This window comes from Sinohyriopsis cumingii, chromosome 2 (assembly GCF_028554795.1).
Source record: "Sinohyriopsis cumingii isolate HCF-2022 chromosome 2, ASM2855479v2, whole genome shotgun sequence".
NCBI lineage: Eukaryota > Metazoa > Mollusca > Bivalvia > Unionida > Unionidae > Sinohyriopsis > Sinohyriopsis cumingii.
Genome location: NC_142962.1, coordinates 13,664,875 through 13,690,804, shown reverse-complemented (window position 1 = coordinate 13,690,804; position 25,930 = coordinate 13,664,875). Strand labels below are relative to the sequence as shown.

At 38.3% G+C, this 25,930-nt stretch overlaps 1 protein-coding gene across 1 annotated transcript in view; it reads left to right on the top strand.

The window, feature by feature from the left end:
- Positions 1–22,191, top strand: part of LOC149804356 (uncharacterized) — a 34,075-nt gene extending 11,884 nt beyond the window's left edge. The window contains exons 3-8 of the mRNA XM_089932238.1: positions 1,457–1,613; positions 18,394–18,522; positions 18,849–18,912; positions 20,044–20,140; positions 20,786–20,863; positions 22,042–22,191. Coding sequence (XP_089788364.1) covers positions 1,457–1,613; positions 18,394–18,522; positions 18,849–18,912; positions 20,044–20,140; positions 20,786–20,863; positions 22,042–22,191 — 675 coding nt within the window. The remainder of the gene's footprint in view (positions 1–1,456; positions 1,614–18,393; positions 18,523–18,848; positions 18,913–20,043; positions 20,141–20,785; positions 20,864–22,041) is intronic.
- The last annotated feature ends 3,739 nt before the right edge of the window (positions 22,192–25,930 follow it).

Here is a 25,930-nt window from a genome sequence, read left to right as displayed (position 1 = left end):
TTTGTTTCTCTTCCTACTCTTGTTTTACTTTTTCCTCTTCTGTTTATAATTTAAAAACGCGAGAGACTATGTCACGCTTCTTTTGTTGGTCATACGATGAGCTGTGTTTTATTGTTTACATACCTTTTTATGTCCACCAGTTTCAGCTATCGTTTCATGTAAGTTAGCCGTGCTGTGTATTTCTGTTTATTTGTTTATTTATTTGTTTATTTTTCATTTATGTATTTATTTATTTTAACTTTTATTTATTTGTTTCGTTTTAAATATTTACTGAGTGACTGTGAAGATACAAAGTAAATATTTATCGTCATTTTATACTAACCAAATTTGTACATTACTGTAGTATAGGAAAATAATTATGACACAAGATTCGAACTAACAATTTTTCGATTTTTTAAATTTTAAACCTTTATTTCGCTTGCACAATTTAGTTTGCTCAGCACTGTATATTTCCTAGATATTAGCGTCCAAACAGTCAATGTTGGTATTGTGCTTTGCGATTCCTTTGTCAAAGTACGTCTTTGGCATTCTACAGATTGTGCTATTTTATAGTCATGGAATTCATTGTTTTTATTCATTATGCACGGGAACCTTCAAACAAAAACAATATATGATGTCGTCCTATATCATTGTTCTTCGTAGCACTATAAAAAGTCATCTTTAGGCTATGAAAATCGAATATGAAATACACGTTTACATGCGGTATCACGGTGATGAATTATTGAATTTTCTATTTCCCTACTTGCTTTACAGCTTAGTTGCGTACGTTCCATTCTAATCAATGCGACACTTGAAAGTGTTTGAATTAGAATGTATCCAAATCCTCTTTCATTTATATTCTGCGTGCTGAAATATCTTCCGTGTAACCTGCCCCCTGTCAATCCAAATGCCTAATTACTACACTCTCTGAATATTGCCTCTAGCATCATCTGAAGGACATCGACGTTTTTGAATAATTCAAGCAAATGCATCATACTGGTTTATTTAAGTAGAATTTAGAGAAACCGTTGGTCCTATTTTTGTGTGCATATAGTACAGCAGAATAACATCCTCGTGTGATAGTGAATGCTATCTTGTGACACTGCATTGACCAAAGGGGGACAAGGGACAACTTAACAGATGATTAAAAACATTTTCTTGCTCGGTTTTATTGAGGATCAGGAGCCTTCTTTCCCACATTAAGGCCCTTAACATACTCTAATAGGACACATATCTAACATCACTATAGAAACCAACCTCTCCTTGAGATTTTCTTCAAAAGAAAAACTGATACTATTCCTTAGGTACCACTACCAGTAATGTTTAAGATGGATATATAAGACCTAATGAGAAACCATAGATAGAGGAAAAAGTATGTGATTGATACTCTTAATTATATATATATATATATATATATATATATATATATATATATATATATATATATATATATATATATATATTCGCCTTGAACTAGAACGGAAATGTACTAATAGAAGAAAGAAATTACGATCTTCATCCAGCGAAGACTGACATCACATCGAGAGACCTGTTTGATGTTCCTGATCTTGGCAAAAGATATGTTCTACGTGATCAAACAGATGTCCAAAGAGAAATTTCACTCACACATGAAGGTTTGTAAGTCTTTATAAAGTTTTATGCATAAGGTACACATACATTTTTGTTATATTTATTGCACTGTAACGATGGTAACAATACTTTCAGAACACATCTAGAGTAATACACGCTGTGAAGCGTAGCATATACATATACTTAACGGTGTCATTATTCCTTTTATTTTGTTTGCACACTTTTTTCGTTAGAGTTCTCCTCTTGATTTACATTAGTGAAGAAATATTGAGAATACATTGTGAATACACATTTGTTCCTCTAACGATGGAGCTTTGTTCATACTCCTACTTGAATGTGTTTTATTTGAAGCAGCAGAGGGGTATAAGATGTATAACCTATCAAGTGCTTAAAAATAGTATTAAACCCCCCCCCCCCCCCAAACCCCACCCCCAACTGAATATCAGTTATCTTTGTACTTATTCCAATATCAATGTAACTGTTTTAATGTATCAGTTTAAGTTGTTGTTGTTGTTGTGGGGTTTAACACCATTTTTCAGCACGAGCAGCAGAGGGGCTGTACAGACCGAAACTTTTTGCACAATAAACCCCTCCAGGAAACTATTCCTCGATAGAGGGCTTATTTCGACGAAATAAACCCTTCTATTCAGAATACAGGACAAAAAAAAATGTCCCCCGAAAACTCGAAGAGTTTCCAGGGACAAACTCGTTGAGTTTGCACTGACAACTTGGGTTACTTCAATAAATCTGAAACAGTTTCCGTGGCGGGGTCGTTATTGAAAAATCCATGGGTCGGGTCCATCCCCTCTGCTGCTCTGGGAAATGAGTTTCCAAGGAAAAACATTTTTATGTTAGCGGAATTAAATCATTGACAAATAAATAATGGCAAATATTGGAGAAGCACATACGACTAGATTAGCTCGAGAACGTCTCGAAGCAATTCAGAAATTTCTTCCTGTCCGTGATAGTGTCAGACAAAAATTACAACTAAGACAGCAAGCACGGGAAGGCTTTGCAGAGACTACGGAGGAATTATTTAAACCCGTGACCAAAGCTACTGAAAAATCCGCAGCTGTTACCAAAGAGGCTTTAATAGAGCAAAGGAAAATTTTACAGGATATTTCAGCTGGACTTAAACCCCCGCCTCCACCCGATGAAGTTGTTGTGTCAGTACCTGCTGGTAAGCGAGTAACAGGGAGAATTACTGACCCCGCCAAAAGATTTACGCCGGATTATATTGAACTTCTTAAAAATGTACCAGAAGAGAAATTACCTGAGACAATACTGTTAGGATTGATTAGAAGAGATGTGTCTTTAAACCCAGAACACGGTTCTATGACAGATGATAATTTTATCAAATATTCGTATCGTATACGTGAAAATAAAAAACAAATCAGCAGGGACGATACAAAATACGATAGACTTGTAGATGCTATACGTAAACTTGAAATTCCACCATCGCAACCTCAAGAAGAAAAATCACCGTTGCAACACACAGAACGACAACAATATCCTTCACGGCGAAGAGCAATAGATCCTGACCTAACTCCGTTAAGTGAATACGAGGCTGCATCTGAAGGAAGTCCGCGGGGCCAAAAATTCAAACAAACTAGGTCGCCGATAATTAGCTTAACAACATCTTCTGAAAGTTTGCCTCAAGACATTTTATCCCCAAGAATTGTACCATCAACAGGGGAGGGTTTAGGATCCGGTTTTATTGCCTGCCCTAATAATATCATCGATGATGTATCACGGTTGGAAGTTCTCATCGGAGGAAGACGTGCCGGAAACAATTCTCCGGAAATTATAAATGAAGCCGCAGATATCTGTCAGAGACTATTTCAGCGTGGCATCATGGATATCAGCATCTACCGGGGGCTCATTGATGAACTCGCAGACGGTTACCACAGCGACTAATAATTAAATTTGCTAGCAAATTCAGTTAGATAAACAATAATTAAATAAAATGATACTACACGATTCTTTTCGCAGACCAAGAAGTGTCAGAGTAGTAAACTCACGATTACCAGTATACGAGGTTGTTTACGGAGATGGAGTCGGTGATGTTGTTAGGGATTTAGTCACAAGAATCGCTCCGAAAGCTGGACCGTTAGCAAAACAATTCGCGATGAAAGCCGCTGATGTTGTCAAGGATAAAGCCATTGGCACTGTTGGTAGTCTTGCCGGGAAAGCATTTCAATCAATCAAGGATCGACTAGCACAGCTGATACGAAAAAAAAACCCAGTCGAGAGGTTGGTGCCAGTAAAACTACCATCCACTGAAGCTATGCCGGCAAATGTTAGTAGCGTAGTAAATAAGGCCGTAAATCAGAAATTAGCTGAGATCGCAACAGCAGGAATTACCTCCAAAGCGTTGCAAGATAGTGTAACTGCTAATTTGATAGCTGGTAGTGGTTTCCGGTGACGATAACATTTTAATTAGATCATCACAAATAATAATAATGTTTGCACGAAAATCCAATGACGCGTTTGATATGTCCAAACCAGTACTTAAAGATGATTCTGTACGTGATTTTCAATATTATTCTTATGAAGCACGTGATCCTAACCAACGCGGAAGAATTGAACTACAGGTCCAGGATACAAGTAGATACTTCTTGCCCGCTGAGGCCTTCATCGAAGTTGAAGGTAGGCTTTTAAAGAATGATAACACTAACTACGGAATCGGCGACCGAGTTGGATTTGTTAACAACGGCATCATGGCGTTATTTAAATCCGCTATTTACATGATAGATGGAAAAGAAATTGAAACAATTCATGATAACGTCGACGTTGCCACAACAATTCTCGGGTTGGCGAGATACTCGGATGATTACACCAGATCAGCCGGACCATCAATGATGTTTGCAAAGGATATAACCGACAGCCCCGAGAACATGAATGTAACAATGAATAATGCCGGTGACGCAGTTGCATCGATGAACGAAAATTTTAATTTGGGTTTTGCAACACGTAGATCGATGTTAAGTGGAGATGAAGAGTTCTCAGGTGTGATTCCATTGTCTCACATCTTTGGATTCTGCAGAGATGTCCACAAGGTCATATTCGGTGCCAAACACACAGTTGTACTTGTGCGAAAACCTGATGATAATGACGCTATCTGGCGAGATGCTGCTGTTGCCCCTGGTCAGGTAATACTAACTAAACTGTGGTTGTGGATGCCAGTGTTGTCTCCGTCAATCACCGAAGAACAACGACTGTTGTCTTTCATGGACACGGGCGGTAAATCACTGCTATCCTGGAAAACAACAACCACAGACGTTATTCAGGGTGATAATGGTGGGTTGTTTACATGGCATATATCATCGCAACAAGGAGTATCAGCACCACGACATATTTTCATTGCATTTCAATACCGTGCTAGAACAGATAGCCAGGAAAGAAATCCAATGGTATTTGATACACTTGGAGTTTCTGAAGTTTCGTTGAGAATAAATGGGCATCAGGAGCCATCTGAGGATATATTAATAGATTTCGAACATCATCGTGTCGCACGCGCGTATCATCGTCTGATGTCATTTATGGGGCGCGACCTTAATGTAGACACTGGCCTGCAAATATCACAGCGAGACTTTATGAGTTTATATCCGATTTATTACTTTTCGCTGGAACATCTTGATCTGGTTAAACAATCTGTTGTCGACCTACATTTCCGAGCTCGTGTAGGTGTTCCTGCTGGTGGTTACAGAGCGATTGCTGTCATACTCTCCGATAAAGCAATGCTGCTTGAAGGTGTTGGCGGACGAATGAGGGTCATCGACGCTCCAATCGAGAATATGTAACGCAATTAAAATCAAACTTAGGATATAATGTCATACAGTCATGTTAATGTCACCTTGACTTCCGGTCAAACGAAGAAATTGCAATCAAAGAACGCAAGCACGTGCGGGACATCAATAACACTAAAACGAGATCAGATTACTGGTGGTCCAAACAAATTGTCGTTGACTAATACTCAGCTTAAACATTTTAATAAGGCACTAACAGCAAAAACCGGTGTCCGACTTGATTTCTCTGCTGCAGCTATCAAGGACATGACTAAAACCGGTGGAATATTTCCTCTTCTCGCAGCAATACCGGCGTTGATTGCCGCGGCAGCACCAGCCGTAGCAAAAGCCGCAGCACTCGGTGCAGTTGGAACTGCAGCTGGAATGGCACTAAAAAAGGCAACGGGAAAAGGATACAAGAAAAAAAAGGGACGCGGTCTAAGGCTACCAGGAACTCCACCATCATGGTATCCAAAAAAATTCTAACGCCGTTGAGCAATTTTGATTTACTCGATGCTGTTAAAAAATTGCGTGTAAAACATTTCAGAGGCGTATTTATGCGAGATCAATTACCGCAACGACCGAATAATCCAGAAACTGGCATTATCAATCTCGACAACAAAGATGGTCCGGGAACTCACTGGGTTGCTTACGCGATCGATCCACGTGGAATTATCTATTTTGATTCGTACGGTTTAGCACCGCCAGTTGAGTTTCTCAAGTATGTCTGCAGATTTTCTAATGTTCCAGTGTGGCAGTCGACGTTACCAACACAAACATTAATTGATCCGCCCATTTGTGGGAGGGAGGTTTTAAATGTTCTTGATGCAATCTCAAGAAATCCAGCAACTCCTCCTCATAAAGTAGTGTATGAATATACCGCATCGAGAAATGCTAGCATTTGAAAAACAGCAATAAGAATAATGGTGGATATTTACGGAAGACCTTTCACACGAGGAGGTAAACCAAGCACAGATGCTGATCTCTCAAAATATGCGACCAAAGATGAAGTCGATAATCTTTTGAATATAGCTGGAGTTGACCCAGATGAAGTTGCTATTTTCCAAGACAGGCAAGGAAAACTAAGAACGAGCAACATTAAGTGGAATGATATAATTCGCAGAGTTCTTGGAGCTACCAAGGATAACTTCGTTGCATTTAGTGATGGCGGCCGGATCAAGAACTCGAATATATCAATCGCAAGCATCAAAGACAGTATTGATAAAGGTGTTGATAAATGTGTGAAAAAAGCCGGTGACACGATGACAGGCGAACTCAGCATGAGCGGCAACAAAATAACCGCGTTAGCGAATCCCGAATCCGACCAGGATGCGTCAAACAAACAATACGTGGACATCGTCAACGGTAAACTAAATACGCTGCGTGCAGAGCATGATGTTCACGTGGGCGCGTTTACAAGATTTCGAAGAAACTTCGTAAAAACTGATGAGGTCGTGGATAAGTTCTTTGGGACTCCTCCAGTCGTCGATGTAAAACTCGCTGATGTAAAGACCGACATTAACACGATCAAACAAACACAGCAGGATATCGTATCGGGTATTCCTGATATCGTTAACAAAACCAGTTTGATTAAAGTTCCCACTGGAGTTACTCCGGGGCATATCACCAACATCGTATTCACGGTATCATCGGGATTCGCAACATGGTCACGACAAAATAACACTATCAAATATACAGCAACAGCCACCGGTGTTTACAGGTTGTCTGTGTTTTCAGCCGCTAAATTTGAAATCTTCACAACATATCCTTGGAGACATTCCACCGATAAGTATTCCGGGGTTTGCACTGTAATACTAAACAGCGGAACCGAGGAAACATTTATGCTTGAAGCCGAGGACGATAGTTTAACAGCAACATCTTACTGGTTTTGTTTGGAATTCGTCGCTGCAACGCCTCAATTGGTTACCGCGTAATTGAATAATGTCAACGACGCCAGATGCTCAACAATATCGATACAATCAAGTCCGTGAGTGGCAATCTGAGTTAAAAACTGTCATCGAAGTAACTAGTCAAAAAGTAAAAAAATACAAGCGCCGCATAACAGTGCTGGATATTATGGTTTATTCAGTATCTGCCGTTGTTGCATCTGCCGGAGCAATACTATCAGCGGTCACTCCGGTAACTGCAGCAGTCGCCGCCACGATCTGTGTTTCCGCGGCCACAACAACAGCTGGAGTTTTCGGCATCATAGCAAAAAAAATATCATCATGTGCTAACACAAAATTACACGATTACACGACAAAATTAAATACAGCCACGACCGCATATCAGAAATTATCATCGCTGATATCATCATCGTTAGACGTGCAAAGTAGCGACGCTACGATATCAGATTCTGAATTCAAACTAATGTCAGATGCGTACAATGACTATTTGAAAACTAAACAAATAAATAATGTCAATAGAACTGCTTCAACAAATAGTCACAAACACAACACCGGTAAGGACCACAATGATCTCAGTGTCCTCGACGACACCAGAATTCGGTATTAATTTTCGAACTCCAATTCCAGTGAGTGAAATCGCGTTAGCAAAGCTCAGTGTGTATCACAGCTGGCCCAATGTTAGGTCGGCATCATTTGGTGGTCTGCAGCCAAATAATTCATTCGTGTTCGGGAAAAGCAAAGCCGACTCCGGCGAACAGGGTGAACTTGACTGGAATACAATTACACTTCCCACTGGGAGTTATCAGATCGAAGAAATCAATAATGAGATACAACGCCAAATAAAACGAATCACCGGCAAGGAAGCCAAAATATCTATAACAGCTCATGAACCAACGCTGTCTGCGGTCATTGAAATCTCAACGCCAGGATACGCCGTGGATATTTATAACAGCTCAATCCGAACATTATTAGGATGGCCAAAGGCCCCCGAGGTTAAACCTCGTCCACCAAAACCTGAAAAATCGGATTTTATGACCTATAAAGAAGCACTACACGACCTCGAGTACAATTATTATTTACTCCTTGCAGATCAATTACTAGCAAGAAAAAGTACTTTAATGCCCGATACTTGGAGTATAGAAGCTCCACGTGTTAAGGGGGGGCAGGAGCTCCGTGTTTACCGTCTAGATGATATAGAATCTGAATTATTTATTCCGATCAATCTAGTACATAAACAACAGCTACAACTCCTGCGAGTATATTTCCAAGATTATATTTCTGATTTAACAAGTCCGCGTGATAATATTATCACAACCATAGAAAAACTAAACAAACTCGCATCGGCCATGGAAACTATAAATCTAAGAATAATTCAGGCTTTACTGGATCTTAAAGACTATATCGATGATAATTATAGACAGATAGCCAGAGCAGATTTTGCAATTAAATATGGTATTCAAGTGAATGATATTTCAGATTTTAAATTTCCTGGATATAACGTGCCCGAGCTGAGAAAATCAGTCTCTGATCTCATCGATCAATCTTTCGAAGATATTCTTGCCGCGTACGAACGAATAAAACCACAACCTGTTATTCTCAAGCACGACAACAGTACAGCATCCGATGGCAGACACATCTCACCCGGGATCGTAAATATCACAGATGTTATTGCGGTCAATCTTGTATGTGACGTCATCGATGGCAGTTACAGCGCATCAGATACTACGACGGCACAACAGGGGTTTATCCTGTATACGTTCACACCAAGAGACCCCCCTGGTTTTCTGATTGTGCAAGAACCAATCAATCCGGTCTATCTACGGTGTCATAACCCGTGGTTGTCAACGATAAATTTCAAACTCACCGACCAGAGGGGGAATTTGTTGGACCTGCGTGACGAGACTGTTAGTATAAACTTACTGGTGAAGTCCTAAGTCAAGGGATCCATAATATTTATAATAGTTTTTTTTTCTGCACTGATCCATTTTCGTCATTTTATCGTGCAAATACCCTATCAAAACCAGCATAAGTTATCGTTGAAAGTGCTAGCACGCATTTAAAAAAAAACGGTTGTGTATAATGTATCAACCCGAGTACATTCATGCACGAGTTCATATTCATGATAAGCAAATTCTTTACGAGGCAATAAAAACCGCATTTCAAATACAGACATTCCCAGAACAGTATTTCCCCGTTAAAATAGTTATTGACGTGTATGGTGACGAAGACTTCTTGTTAACTCCGTCACAATTAACAGAGCTACAGCAAAATCATATGATCATAGTTTGGTGTCAACGAGAACAGATTATGAACTATTCTCATTCCTGTATTGATGTTGAAACGCTTAAGCAAATCCTGAAAATCTGAAAGCGCCCTTCACTTGAGAAACTCTTTGAGTTTCCAAGGGCAAAAAAAATAATACACTTTTTTTTTTACCCGTGGAAATGTGCTTTACACTCCAAGCGGGGGGGGGGGGGGCGCTAGCGTTCTCAGGTTCTACTTTCACTTTGTGCTGTGAGTCACACGCTATGCGGTTTATACTTCCTTGTCGGCCTCGTAGTCAGAAACACTAGTATTTTTGTCAGAAATGCAAGGCATTTCCGTGTCTAGATTCTTTATATAACCTTTTAACCGTCTCACCCTGGTGCTAATTAATTTTCGAGTCTCATACTCTTGTGACAATCCAAGACGAATCTTCTCAACTGCACGGCACAGTGGAATAAATTCAGATACCTGATTTTCAGTTATCCCGGCAAGTGATCTGTAAACACGATCTTGCAAACCCTTAATGAACCTATAACGAGCAGGGAGATTGTTCTTCCCCAAGCGTGATAGCTCATTCAAGGATTCAAAATCTGACATAATTGTTTCAGTGTCTAGTAAAATATTAAAACCTCGCTGTTGTAATTCTTTAATTTCAACAAGTATGGTATTTATATTTTCGTGATTCATATTATTATATATTTTTATATTTTTAATAGAAACACTTTGCATGAGAAACGCTAGCTTTCCAAAACAAAACGAGACAGTCGGAAACATTTATCCCCTGCAAGGGCCTAGATCGTCAAATAACGTTCTAGAACCCCACGAGGACTGCTTCCGACATGACAATACAACATGTAACACGAAACACTTTATCCCCTGCAAGAGCCTCTAGATCGTCAAATAACGTTCTATAGGCTCAAGAGGACGTGTTTAGTGAATTGACAAGGACAAACATATAACACGTAACTTATCCTAAGGACGGACCCCTCTGACTGCCAAGTGACTCAGAGGCACATTTATTTACAAGACGAGACAGCCCTGGCTTCTAGGATCGAGTTCTCTAGCAGGCCCGGCAAACATTTATTTGACAACACAAACAACCTTTACCTCTGATTCGAGTATCACAGCAAGCAAAGGTACAATGAACATGTAATCTTATCCTAAGAGACGGTACAGAACAGACAACCTTTACCTCTGATTCGAGTATCACAGCAAGCAAAGGTACAATGAACATGTAATCTTATCCTAAGAGACGGTACAGAACAGACAACCTTTAACCTCTGATTCGAGTATGACAGCAAGTAAAGGCACAATGAACATGTAATCTTATCCTAACTTATCCTAAGACCTTATCCTATGACGACACAAACATACACAGGTGGGTCATTTTCTACGGTCAGCAGCAGAGCAAAACCATCCATTGAATCGACCATTGGATGGTGCACAAAAGACACCCGCCATTGGCGGATTAAATTTATGGTTTTGCTTGCGCGTGCTGACTTTCGATCGACCCAAAGGTCTTAGGGAGCGATTTCGTATATAACCCAACTGTTACTTGCGAGTTGGAAATTCGCTCTAGCAGTGGGCGGGACTTGTTTAAAATATTTTAATTGTATGTTTTCTTAAGCGCGGTCATATAACAAGCACAGAAGAGCAAAACAGTCGGATATATTCAGTAAAACGAGGATATTGTTTGTAAAAAAATATATATTCTACGGTAAATAAATGATTACATGTTATGAACTCGATAAAATATTTTATCAAGGTGGCTTTCTTAGGGGGAGCAAATCCTCTGACCAGCAACGACAACTCTGCAAAGCGTTACACACTCTCGGAGGAGTTATCGTCGTTTGTGTCAACGATAAGAGTTATATAACAGAATGAAATCTTCTGTTTGAGCTTCTTTGAAAATGCTGTTTTGTAGATCCCATCTGCGACATGCTGTACAGAAGGTGGACAAATACCGAAATACCTACCGGCTGCGCTCATTGATTGAAATATTATTTCTTCACGAGTCTCAACATTCACAGATTTCACTGCTCTTCTTATAGCTGTTTTACATTTAACTCTTCCTCGTATGGTATTCTTGCTCTGAGTGATCGCTTGAAGGTTTTCAATACTGTTATCAAGTCTGTTCCCGTTAATATGATCAATGACAAGGCCTTTAGGGATCTCTCCGTTAAAAACCTCATAGACGAAACGATGACATAAATACCTCCCTTTCCTAACAGTAAATCTTAAATAACCAGCATTATCAACTGTACCAACTTGTTTCCTCAGCCTGTAGTTTCTCACTATGCCATCTCGGTTTGCCTCATAATTTGGAATAGTTGGATGTCGGACGAATTCTTGATTCATTATACTATAAGCAAATCATTGTCTAATTCATAATTTGTCTGAAAACTTATTTATGTAATCACGCTCGCATTTGAGAGCGTTATCACAGTCTGGATTTTTTTTATCATAATACCGTTTTAGTTCTCGATAGCGTTTTCCACCACACGCTGAACATAATTGCGTTTTTCCTCGTACTCCAATGCCGCATCTGATACACGGTATCGGTCCTAGACTCCCACCGCGGACCTGTTGAGCATGTTGTCCACAGTATTCGCCTCTGCAGGGTTTGCTACACGGCGCTGATGAATTTAGTTTGATCCACTTGCATTGGTTCATCATATAATATATTTGTCTATTTAAATATTTGTCTTAATTATAATAATGGGTTTTGAAAGACTATCCAGAATAAAACCCATATCAGGTTCTAGATTCGATCTTGACCGGTTAACCGCTGATCCACGACGAAGAGAGTTAGCAGAGGTAATTGGTGTTATCAAGAATGCCAAAGAAGAGTTTCGTCGTGATGGTGCCGCACACACGTGGTCTTCGTATAAAATTATCCTCGGAAACGCGAGCATTTCTCGTGACCGTATCATTGATGCTACCATGAACGATACAATCGCGCGTAACATAATTGGGTATCTCGACGATAGAAGATATTTCGTACAGATAAAATTTATTGTTGGAGTCGGCGAGGGAAAGTGGATTATCAGAGACAAACTAGACCCTGTTCTTGATGCCAGAGGCGTTCGTGGAAAAACCGTTCTGTTAAGTAAAGACTCAAAACCGGGAGTACTTGTTGGGATTGATATACCATATTATGCCAGAGCGTATCCTGTGACCGCAGTTGTTTATGGAATTTATCCGATGAAGAAACCACGCGTTGATAAACTCAAACCGATGAAGGTGTCGGTGTTGAATTGTGTAGCTGAGCGAGTAATGGAACATTTTAAAAATGCAATGCGAGGAAACGGCCTAACACCGCTAAGACAAACTAAAATAACAGCGTGGGCGACACGAGTAGCGGATAAAGGAGCGTCAATAAATGATGTTGCTGAGCTAGAGCGATTACTAAAATTTCCTATAACGGTTTCATCGTTAACCGGTGAGGTATTGTATGAGTGTAAATACAATTCCCGTGGAACACCAATAACTATTATCGATCATAACAGTCACGCCTGGACTGACTCGGTTAGGATATTTCCGCAAGACCGTGTTGTGAAGTATTATCCGGAATTGCAAAGCAATTCTGGGAGCATGTTTGATTTTATTTATCAGATAAGTAAAACCGATCCAGTGTCTGTGTGGTTATTCAGAAGTAGCGAAGATGGAGAATATGATCAGTTTGTGAGACCCAACGGGGAAATATACAGAACAATGGCGTTACAGCAGGAAATGAAAAAACTCGCAGAAAAATATCATGCTGGCAACACTGATACGTTACTGACACACTGTTTTACTGTCCCGGGTGTTGTCGCGCATGTAGCCCGGGAACGAAATTCATGGAGACCAACTCCGAAAAGTTTTCTTGCTGATATCCAGCAGAGCTGTGTCGAATACGGACACGGCGGTTTGTGGAATACTCAGTATGATCACCGCGGTATTATATCCGTGGACATGACGGCGTGTTATCCAGGAAGTTTCCTTGGGCGTGGAGAATGCAGCGAATATTTTAAACGGTTTGGCCACGCTGGCAATATCATGACAAGAGTAGCTGTCAACGGTGTTTTACCCGATTTTGACTTGACCGGATTTGCTTGTGTGTCGTCGTTTAAATTCGCTAAGGATTTACATCCTGTGTGTTATGTTTGGTTTGGCAGACATTTCGTTGAGAAGCGATGGGCACCGATAGTGTTATTGCGATACATGCTTGACAGTCGAATACTGTTGTCGCTGACGGTCAGCGAAGCGATTATATGTTATTGTCGTCAAACCGAAGTTTGGTTGCCAACTCCAACGCCGGTTACGTTAGAAGAAGTCATCGAAGATTGGTCACGAGAATATCCAGAAACTTCTATCGACGCTATCATCAAGAAAGCTCCTGAAGTACTTAAAAGCAAACTCAGAAATGATGAAAGCACAGCAAAAGATCTAGGACGAAGAATAATAGGGAAATTCACTCAAGGTGGAGCGTATGATCATAAACAACATCACAGTCGATTAATCATGGACAAGACTGAATTGGATCTTATTGTCGCTGATGCAGCCACGAACAACATGTTCTGTAACCGCAAAGATGTGTTTCTGTCAAACGGGGAAAAACTAGGGACTGTTTTTAGTTATATTGACGGAGAATCATCTCAGTACATACATTTGAGATCTTCGATGCTGGCTTATGTATCCATAAATTTGTTGTCGATGATCAATAGATTCCCTGTTGCCGCAGTGAGAGTTGCAACGGATTCATTTTATATTGATAAAAAACACTCAGCGCTGTTGGATAATGTTATATCGGATGATCCATCGTGGGGCTCGTGGAGAATAAAGAATGAAATGTTACACGGATATTGTAAATCGGCTGATGTTGAAATCGAGGATGAGTATCGCAGCGCAGAAATATCTTCGATGGTTTCGTCGGGGGCAACTTCGTTGTTGCCGCCGGTGCACGATCCTGTTACAAGACACAAAACAGTTTATCTGAACGGTCCTGGTGGTTCTGGTAAAACAACTCGAGCGATTGAATTATTTAGAAACTCTGACATGATTGTGCTAACACCCACACACAGACTTGCCAGGGAGATGAGACAACGGGATGTTAACGCGTGCACGTATCACAGTTTTTTCAAATACAGCGGCGGCACGTGGACACCTGAACGAATGGGAACGAAATATATTCCCGAGAAAATCATCTGGGATGAGATAGACACTGTGCCGTTGGATACATTAAAACAGTTTCTGGATTGGCTGCTAAAGAAAAATACCGCAGTGGTGATGTGCGGCGATCATGGTCAACCACCCCCATTTACAGGTGAATCTCCACACGAGTGGCTGAAAACTTTTGTAGATTATTATGAGGAAATAACTAACGATGTTAGAGCACTCGATGAAACGCTGAAAGAGTTTAAGGCACTGATCAGGCTACAAACCAATAAAGTCCAGTGTGAGATAATGCGTGAAATAATTCCAGAGACTTCGCTGAGCGACTTTTGGGAAACGTGGAAACCAGGTGATTTAATTGTGGCAAGTAGAAAGATAGTCAGGGACACACTTCAGCAGCGGTTATTTCAGTTACATCAGAAGAAATTTCCCATGTTGCCAGTGCCGTTGTGTTATAGACCAGCTGATACGCGATTGCAGAATATTGATGTTGATATTCCAGGGCGCCTGACTGCGTCGGGTCCGGAGAAACAGAATTTAGTATTAAATGATATTGTCACAGTTGATGTTGATGCTGTTGAACAGGCACTGAAAATGAGCAAATCCCCGTGGACGCTAGGATACGCTATGACCATCCACAGTTCGCAGGGACTAACTATTTCAGATACAACAGTTTGGATTGTTGATGATCGCATCGAGTGGTCAAATTTAGTTTATTTAGCCGTGTCAAGAGTAAGAAGGATAGGTCAGTTACGAAGAATTGTATTAGATGATGTTGTCAACGACAGCTCAATCGCTGATGACACAATAAGAAAGAAATTAGCCGGTTACAAACAGAGCGACAAAAAAAATGGTAGAGAGTTTGATCCCAAACAAAGTTTGGATGTTGAATTTGTAATACAATTACAACAACAGCAGAATAATCACTGTGCGAGTTGTAATTGTTTATTGCTGTGGCAGTATTCGAAAAACGACCCAAGGCAATTCACCGTAGATAGAATAGATAGCAGTCGCGGTCATACACGTGAAAATGTGATGTTGACCTGTCTTGAGTGTAACCGACGCAGAGGTGTGGCTGCAGTTATTTAAATGATTGAATCACTTCAGTGCGGATCACTTTAGTGATCGGGGTGGTAATTGTGTATCCTCGGGAATCACCTGAAGTTGCTCGCGTTTAAATCCGCGTTGAGGAGCAGTCGAATCTAATCTGTAGATTGCGTTTCTCCCAGTTGATCTGGTTATGCTGGATATCTTATGTGTAGTAACACTCCATGTGGGATCGGTTGCTCTTTTTTTTCCTCCTTCTAGTTCGCCTGGTTCGTATAAATACCTAACGGTGACATTACCCAGCAGTGGGGACGCTAGCGTCCCTGGCTGCGTTGAAACATTTTGTTGCTGTTGTCCGCGTTCACTGACGCGGGGTATATATTTTTTTGTGATTGCATTTACAGGTCTCATGTTTGTTGTTCTGGTAATTTCATTATTCAGTGCGGCTATCACGTTTGGCAGTCTTGCAACCCATTCACGAGATCTCGTATCGTAAATGAATTCCCTCGCGTACTGGTATCCGAATAATCTCTCAGCGAGTGTTCTATTAAATCGCTCAACAATTGCCTGATCCCGATGAATTTCAGTATGTCCTCGTCGTATGGTAACGTTATGCTGCTTTGTCAGTGATAACACCGCGCCCTGAAATTCCTTGCCAGGATCAACTTGTAATAATCGTGGCCAGTTTAGAGGTCCTCGTTGATAAATTCGTTTAAACGCAGAGGCGACTTCGGACGCTGTTTTAGTCGCTAACGGTTCTGCTTCTTTGTATCTACTGGCAACATCAACTACTGTTAGCGCGTATTTGTATATTTTTCTACGGACAGTATCATGAGGCAGGAATAGTATGTTAGCCTGATGAACTTCATTGGGCACACTAACATCAAAATGTGCAAAGTTGATTTGTCGAGGTGGTGGTAAGTAGATTTGCCATATTGCTTGTTTTGATAGCCAATTTTTGGCAACCTCGCGTGTTACTGATGCCGCGTTGGCGAGTTTATTAATTGCTGAGTTACCTCTCCAGTATCCGATTGGGGAATAATAAATCGCTTGCATTTTTATTTAATTATCCAGCGCCTAATACTAATTTAGATTTCATCGCTGATCTTACTAACCAATTAGCGAGTGACTCCTTAAATGATTTATTTTTTATGGCGCTTAGTGCATGAATTAATTTCACATCCGCGATATGCCTGTCTTGTAGATCTTTACTTCGATAAGCAACATCATGTATGTGACACGCTGCGTCGATAGCGTTTATCGGATACTCTCCCGGTTTTGGTTTAGATTGTTCATCAAGTCTGATATCTAGTCGGGTCCCTGGACCGCAGTAATTGTATCCTGGGAGATGTTTTTCTCCGGGATACTTTGCCCAGGGAGTTCCGGGGAGCTTTCCAAGTTTGGCTGCAATGTCACCTCCGCTAAATTCTCGCTTTTTTTTTGAAATCTAAATTTTTTTGTGCCACATCGCGTACACTTACCAGAAAGTGCTTGTCTGTTATTTTTTGTTGTAATGGTTGTTAGATCATTCGTAGGGGTTCGTGCCTTACACTTCACACAATATAGATCCATAATTATTATTCTTTATATACAAATGGAAATTACAGATTTTTCTGCGACAAAAAAGAAAGAGCCAGTTAAGCATAATTCAGTGCTACCAAACTCTATCCGCGCGATTATAATTGGGCCATCCGGTTCAGGTAAAACACAGCTGTTGCTGAACTTGATAATGAAGTGGATGAAATGGGATAAACTGTATTTGATAGCTCCATCTGTAGATGATCAACGATGCTATAACGTTATAAAAGATTTTAATGAGAGTGCAAGCGCGCTGAGTAAAGACGGTGAGGATGTTGTTGAATTTATCACTGATATCGAAGAAGCCCCCAGCGTCGAGGATCTTGATGAATCAATTAACAACCTAGTAGTGTATGATGATGTTATGTTGGACAAGCAAAAAAATCCCGCAAGAATATTTTCCCGGGGACGTCACAAAAACACTGATGTGATTTATGTTACTCAGCGTTATACACAAATTCCTAAAGTAATCAGGGATAATTGTAATCTCCTTGCGATATTCAATGGAGTTGATACACATACACTGAGAAATATTCATCAAACCTGGTGTGGTTGGCGATATGGATTTAAATAAATTTAAAAATTTCTTCAGTCATGCTCAAAGAAAACCTCACGGATTTGTGACAATAAATTTACACGATCCCAGAACAAGATACCGTATTGGACTTGATACACTATTTGCAACATAAAAATGTTTTTCCTTGGAAACTCATTTCCCAGAGCAGCAGAGGGGATGGACCCGACCCATGGATTTTTCAATAACGACCCCGCCACGGAAACTGTTTCAGATTTATTGAAGTAACCCAAGTTGTCAGTGCAAACTCAACGAGTTTGTCCCTGGAAACTCTTCGAGTTTTCGGGGGACATTTTTTTTTGTCCTGTATTCTGAATAGAAGGGTTTATTTCGTCGAAATAAGCCCTCTATCGAGGAATAGCTTCCTGGAGGGGTTTATTGTGCAAAAAGTTTCGGTCTGTACAGCCCCTCTGCTGCTTTTGAAGATATAACTCAGTCACAAAATACGGGAATATAAAGCCCCTCTCACTTTACTATATTCGTACATAATAAAGATTATCTTATCTTGCAGATACAACAACCGCCAAAGTAGAACAAGTAGTTAAAGGCCTACTCCGACGTTTTGCAAACGGACAAAAGCAGTTTCTTTTCCCAAACTCCACGCCAGTGTCCAGAAAAGGATCAAGTTTACATAATAGAGGTGAGAACAGTTTTAACGGATGTCAAAATATTTTTTATTATATATAAAGATGGCAAGGTAACCCGGGATGAGAATGCCAAATTCAGTTGATAATTGATTTCATTTATGTTATATTACACTGCTTTATTGTTCTTAAACATTGCTTGCGTATGTATTCATAATGCACCTTAGTTTGGAAGAATATAACACTTCACATAGAAACTACTACATCGAATCATTCTAAATTAGTAATACAACAAACATGCACTTTTTAAAACTAAATTATACCTCTTAGAGGCGGGAACAATGCAAAGTGAATGTTTATTTATTTCATGTTCTATTCACAGGTAACCAAAAGCAAGTCTACTATGTTGAGACGGCTGTGGTGCTCGATTCAGGAATATGGGACTTGTGAGTGTTATCTTCTATCTTTAAGACAATTGGTTATCTGTTTACGTAGCTACATCCTTACATCTGGCTCCCAATATCTACATTACTACATATTTACTCTACCTACAATTATCTATGATGCAAAACAAGCTGATTAAATCTGTATGCAGTGCAGCTGAAGACAACAATCTCGATTTTTTGTCTTAAAGGACCTTAAAGAGATGATGTTCCAAATATGTTAATAGTTCAGATCCCAGGTAACTGTGTCATCCTCTAAGTAGCCCAGACCTAGTATAATGCATTTGAAAACAGGTAAAATATTTAACAACCGTATTTCATGTGATACGCAAAATATGATCTGTGTGTAATCTATGAATTATGAAAAGGAACATGTTGCGGAAACCGAAATGAAGCAAAGTGCTAGGGCACAGTGGCTAATATTGGTAAAAACAATAGTAAATATATTTTGAAATTGGCTAGTACTTTGGTATTGAGCAGAACATCAGCTGGTCAAGAGCGGCTAGAAGAAAACAAAAAAAAAAAAAAGATACCCGGTTAATCATTTCAAAGCTGACTATAATTTCGCAATGGTACCAACTGTGTAACCGTGATTGTGGTCTCTTGCATTTTTTTTATATTTCTGAACTTCCTTTTTATGGTTTCTCTTTATCACTATAAATTATCTAAAAAAGAATTTAATGCTAAACATTGTGCAGGTAAGCAAAAGCAAGTCTACTATGTATATATTATTCAGTAGCACATGCCTTTGTTTATCTACCCCTGGAAATTCTTGCAAACAAAGCTTACTGAAACGTTTTGTTCAACTAACAACATGCATGAAAACAAGACAGTCGTGCCTTAATTTCACACAAACATATATGAAGAGGTAGTGTCCCATTAAGATATTAGATGGTAAATATATGTTGATACGCGCATATTCGGATACTGGGTTAGAAATTTCTGACGTAACCATTTTGGCGTACAAACGTGAGCATGCACAGACACATTATATATATATATATATATATATATATATATATATATATATATATATATATATATATATATATATATATATATATATATATATATGTTGATACGCGGATACTGAATGGGAGATTTCTGACATATCGATATAATCTGTGTTTTCAGCTATTCGTCTCTGATGATGCAAACAAGTAATGCCCTAGTAATGGATGGTGAAGTCGAAAGAAAAATCAGAGAAGTTTACTCACACATCATTAACGGTGTAAGTAATGAATACGTAGCCAAGAAACACTTTAATGTTCTCTTAAACTATATGTTACCTATTAGTTTAAAGGAAAACATTAAACAACTTGGAATGGAACGAAGCGTGATTCCACAGGATCGTACATTCTCTGTTACGTCGCCCTAACAGGGAAGATTTTAGAGTTACTTGGATGCAACTGACCTGATAGACTGTACTCTTCGTATTTTAATCGAAACTTCCCTTCCGAGTTGCCTTTGTAAACCAATCTCATGCACCGTGCACATCAATCTGAAGTGGCTAAATGATACTATTAGTAGTGTCCGGTTTAGATACGTTTCAGCAATTGCCTTAAATTAAACTCTCGTTGATAGAAAAACATTGAATATGATGTTTCCTTGTTTATCTGCTCTGGTTGTAATAGATCTAAACTGTATTTGAAATATGATATTATGCACTGGAATGCAGTGTCAATGTATGATTGTTCTATATCGATTAAGGATTTTTTTATTTTATACATATATCATTTTGTGATAGTACAAGCTGTCCATATATAATTTGATTGTGTATGCTACCCATATTTCATTTTATGATTGTTTCTTCTATGCGAAATCTCATAATGAATATAAAGCATTATGTTAACATTGGAAATATTTTTGGTTGTAGGTAAATCTGCGATACAAAACAATAGAAGATCCTAGTATAGAAATCATTGTCACCCTTCATGAATTTTACATTTTAAAGGTAAGAACATTTTGTGAATTATAGATTCTTTCGCATCCTTTAGTGTTGACGATTGCATACATTATGTTTGAAAACGTATGGCCTAATGGGATCCTCCATGACAACAATTGAAGGTTTTGTCTGGGTGGAGTTTCATGATTCAGGCGTCTTTGAGTCGTTCAAATATAACCGAACCTTCCAATTATCCAGAAGTCAGGTCTTCTCATTTATCAGATGCAACAATCTAAATCTTCTAACGGTTACATTAATTCATTTTACTTGCTAAGGAAAATATTGTGCTTTTTACAAGTTACAAAGACTTGTACATGGTTTATTACAACTGCTCTAATACTCTAATAATTGCCACTGTTTCTGAGTCAGGGTTTGAAAATGCACAGTGTCAACGTCTTTGAATGTACTGAAATGCCAATGGGCATGCATGAATGTGTAGATTTTCTAAACATACTTCAAAGAATGCATTCATTTCTATATTGCCTAAATATTAATAGTATATATATATATATATATATATATATATATATATATATATATATATATATATATATATATATATATATATATATATTCAGCTGAGATTGATTTTTATTTCCCGACCAATTCAGACATCTCGTCTCTATGTTAAGAGCAGCAAAATAGTTACCAACAACTAGCTCCATTGCTTGGTTCATTTTACTGACTGTCGGTCTACTATATCTCTGGATTCAATTTAACCTGCCATTCTTTGCCAACAAAATTTGTGTAATATGTGATTTTGCTAAACGACAGATTGCCTCTGGAAGTTGGAGCGCTTCCATGATCATATTTTAAGGTGCATAGTTTAGCACATTGTTATATCCTTCAAGTCTGGAGGCAAGTAAACCTTGCACGTAGTCCTAACCCCATACTATCTAAAAACACCAGAACTTGTGACATTTGATCTGGGGCCATCTATTATCAGATAAACTGTATGATTCTCGTCGTCGTTTTAAGTTTTAATTTGCTAAATAAAAATAGATTTAAACAAATATGGCACTTGTTTCCTTATTTCACCCATGTCACTATTTGCGTGTTTTAACACTACATTAGAAATCCAATCGAAATAATTACTACATCTTTCGTTGATTGTTTTGCTTATAGATGGTAACTGTAGTTGCACACTTACTATATTTTTCCATTTTATTTCCTAATGTTTTATAAAGACAATGGAAGACTTTAGACACAATCATTCTATGGTGGAGATTGTTGAAGGAAAGTACACAGTTGATGTTGAAAAGTACCTGCGTCATCTTTCACTCTGGACTTATGACAACGTCAAAAACAGCGACCATGCAATGCTCTTTTCGAGGTAAGCGTATGTAAAGCAGGTATAATCGTACATGTCGATTGTACAATGTCTGTAGGTGTAATATGCGCACCTTAACGCACAAACTAAATTTCAAACACATTCATGAATGATCACCAGATATAACTGTTCCATATATTCTCGTTAAAGCATAATAGCTAGTATCTCTGTTATAGCCCAATGTATACTACAACTACTCTTATCTGCATAGGTTTCATTACAAGCGATAAATACGTTGAACTGTTTAGAAATAAGTAGATGCAATATACATTTAGCATTCAGTTATTTCACTCACATTTCAATATTACACCTAAAATATTTTCCAACAATAGATTTATGTAAAAAAACCAACTGTTTAACCTTTCTTCAAGGTACCGAATTTATGCAGGTTCATATGTTTAATAATTTGAGGGAAATTACTCTTGAAGACCAATATTACAACAGTTTCGCAATAACACTAGGTGATACGTTTAGTTGGGTACGTTCTAATGACTATACGAAATCGAACTCTATGAATTATTGAATTGCATAGACTCTTTAAATTTCGCAAAACCTATCATCAACTTCATATAATCTACTTTCACCGATAAGAGTATAGTTTAGTGCAGTATTTCCTTAATATGCCAACAGTATACCCCCAATAAAACAAATGAGTAAATAAACCCCAAAACGAAATTATAGAATCGTGATCTGCAGGACTCGGCAATTCTTCAAAGTCTGCAGCGACAGCATGGATGATGCCCTACCCGGTGGAGTGATCATATGCGTACTCCTCCCTAGAGTCTAGGGCAATGTTGAAGTGTTTCAAGATGACTTGAGGGAATTTTTTAAGACTTTCGTAGGACCCTCCTTCATCCTTCGTTACTGGTCTTCTAACATCTTGTTGATGTAGACTGCACATCTCAACTAAGAGTTGGTCAGCAGAGTGTGGATGCTTTTAATACCTGCCCGTGTGAGAAGCTTGGTGTTATTGACCATGTCCTGCCATCTTATTCTCATTAACTATCTTACAAATGTCCGCGTAGTCTGCCAAAGCCCACACATTATTTTAGCCGTTCTAATGCACGTTTCATCGGTGAACACGCCCACTGCCATGAGAGTTAGGTTATTTACTTTGATGGTAGGTTCTGCGTAAGGCTTTCCTAAGGTATTTCGGTGCATTACAGATCTCTTCTTGATACAGACTGATACCGACATTGTAACAAGATGAAGAGAAATGATACATTTTGTGTTGCATATTAGACGCAGATTTGGCATTCAAGGAACAGATGTCAACAAATAGGCAAATTGAAATATGTAACCAGCGAGTCGCCAAACTTATTGTGTCAAGTTTAAGTTTATCTGACGAACCTTTCCCATTATCAGAGACATGTTCTGTTGATTGTTCACATTGGAATGAAACTGATTTAATTACACCTATTAATTTTGTGCAAACTGCCAAGATGTGAAATAATTTTAAATGATCTTCTCTTAGTCAAACAACCTTAAATAGCCGCCATTGGTAACTTTTAAGAGAAGGCAAAGATGGATCGTAGTCAGTAGCGTCGCTTTAATTGAATAGGTGGCGGCACGGAACTTGTCCAAGATTACTTTAGAATTATTTCCTGCTTTATAATCAAACATTGAACAAAGAATCGATAGCATGCATCATTATCTTCTTTTCAACATGTATCAATTTTGTGAATCATGGACATTATCGACGCTAAGCAAGGAGTTGCAAAAAACGTAGAGATATCTTATCGGATAAAAGCAATACATAATCGACTGGTAGACCGATATTGATAATGAACTTGTCAAAAATGAAAGACCAGATATGTCTCATATAGTGTTTATAAAATGAAATAACGTCATTTTTCACAAAGTAATTCGTATGATTTCCTTCATAATTATTTTTTTCTAAAGATGTATTTGCTTAATATTATATAATCCAAACACCATTCACCTATAATTTGTGAAATCTTGAGATATTTAGTTATTGGAGTAATTTACTCTTTTAAAAATGCATCGCTTTTCATGCAACTATTCATTTTTTCATTTTCTCCAGTACATCAAAGATACCGTATCAGCTATAGATAAAATTTATCGAGTTTGCGAGTTTCTACGTAGTGATAATTTAATTATACCTTCTGTGAAACGGACTGCATTTTTAGGACTACTTGACCAAATGCAAAATTAATGAGTGGTTAGATTTTTGTACAGATTATTGCTAATGTTATAAATATTTAGAATAAATAAAATGTGTTCACTATCAGATTTTGTGTATGTTTATTGCGGACCCAATCATTTATATTTTTAATGTTAAAATATAAGTTTATTTAAGAAGCAATAATCAAACGATCCTTAAAATATTTTGACATTAGAATGAACAAATTTTCAACAAAACTTTAAAAAATAAGAAAAGGTGTCCACTTTGCATAGAATTTCGTTTTTAGCTACCAATACCTCACCCGAGTATTTATTTATAGCTTATAAAAATGACGTTAAGTGCATAACTTCAGATATAAAATTTGTTCCGGTCAACAACAAAGTCCAAGATATTGAACCAAATATTGGGACATGGTATTTTTCCTTGGCTCAGTATGTTGGGACAATAATTCGCTACGATCCCTCAATGATTAAATTTGTTTTTATAGATTTGTCAATTGAGCACAAGGGCCCTTCAATGCAGTACAAGGACAATACCAAAATGTTATTGTTATTATTATTATTATTATTATTATTGATGATGATCATGTTAATTGTATCAATATGTGTCGTCTTTCTAAAATATGTTGATGCAAGAAACTCTCTCAATTCTATCAATAAATTTTAAAAAAACATGCCATTCAAACTTCTCTGGCGACAAATCTAAATTGGTCTCAGTACTGCAGATCCCACTGTTCTCCAATATTGATATCCCCCATAGAATATGAAGGTCATACTTTGATAGAGAAAGGTAATCATATTATACTAAAATCACCATTGTTCTTTTCTTCTTGGCAGTACCATTTTCTGCTGCATTGTTTCTGCAAAAGAAGCAGAAAGCAATTAAATCTTCTGTTAAACAGATTTATCTCCGCACTTTGCTCATTATAATGACAATGCAAATATATTTTAAAGGCCGTTCGTTGCTTGGCGTTTTTAGAGACGCAGAATAGTTTTGTTTTCTTCAATTTATGTCATTGTGACATTCGTTTTGTCGGAGTGATTGTTGATCGTACGTGCATTTTGCAAGCACTCTGGATTTTTACTAATTGATAACCCAACACTATATTTATCAGTAGTAACTCATATTTGGAATTCACCATCAGCGAAGCATTCCATAATCTACACGTTTTCTAGAAAGTATAACACCTAAAGGAAACAATACATAAAATATCATTTTGACGAATATATAGTCATGTGTTGGTTCACTGATGTCTACCTTACGTTAATTTTTCTATCAAACATTTTGTGAACTTTATAATTATGGATTAAATTTTAATGTGATTGAAAGAAACTTTGGTCATAAGCACAAAGACGTTAAAGTTCTTCTCATACGTGACAGTTTTGACTTTTCCATATGGCAAACTATGCCACAAATGTGTAAGAAGGAGTTTCACATTCTGCCTCCCCACCCCCCGCCCCAGAATTTAATAGTTTTAAAATATGTTCATTAGAGACCTCTTCCGAAATTCCTGGCTATATTAATTTATTTGCTAAAGTAAAAATGTTCAATTAGTCATCGGAAGTTCTCTAGCACGTAGTTAAGAATCATTTTATTTACA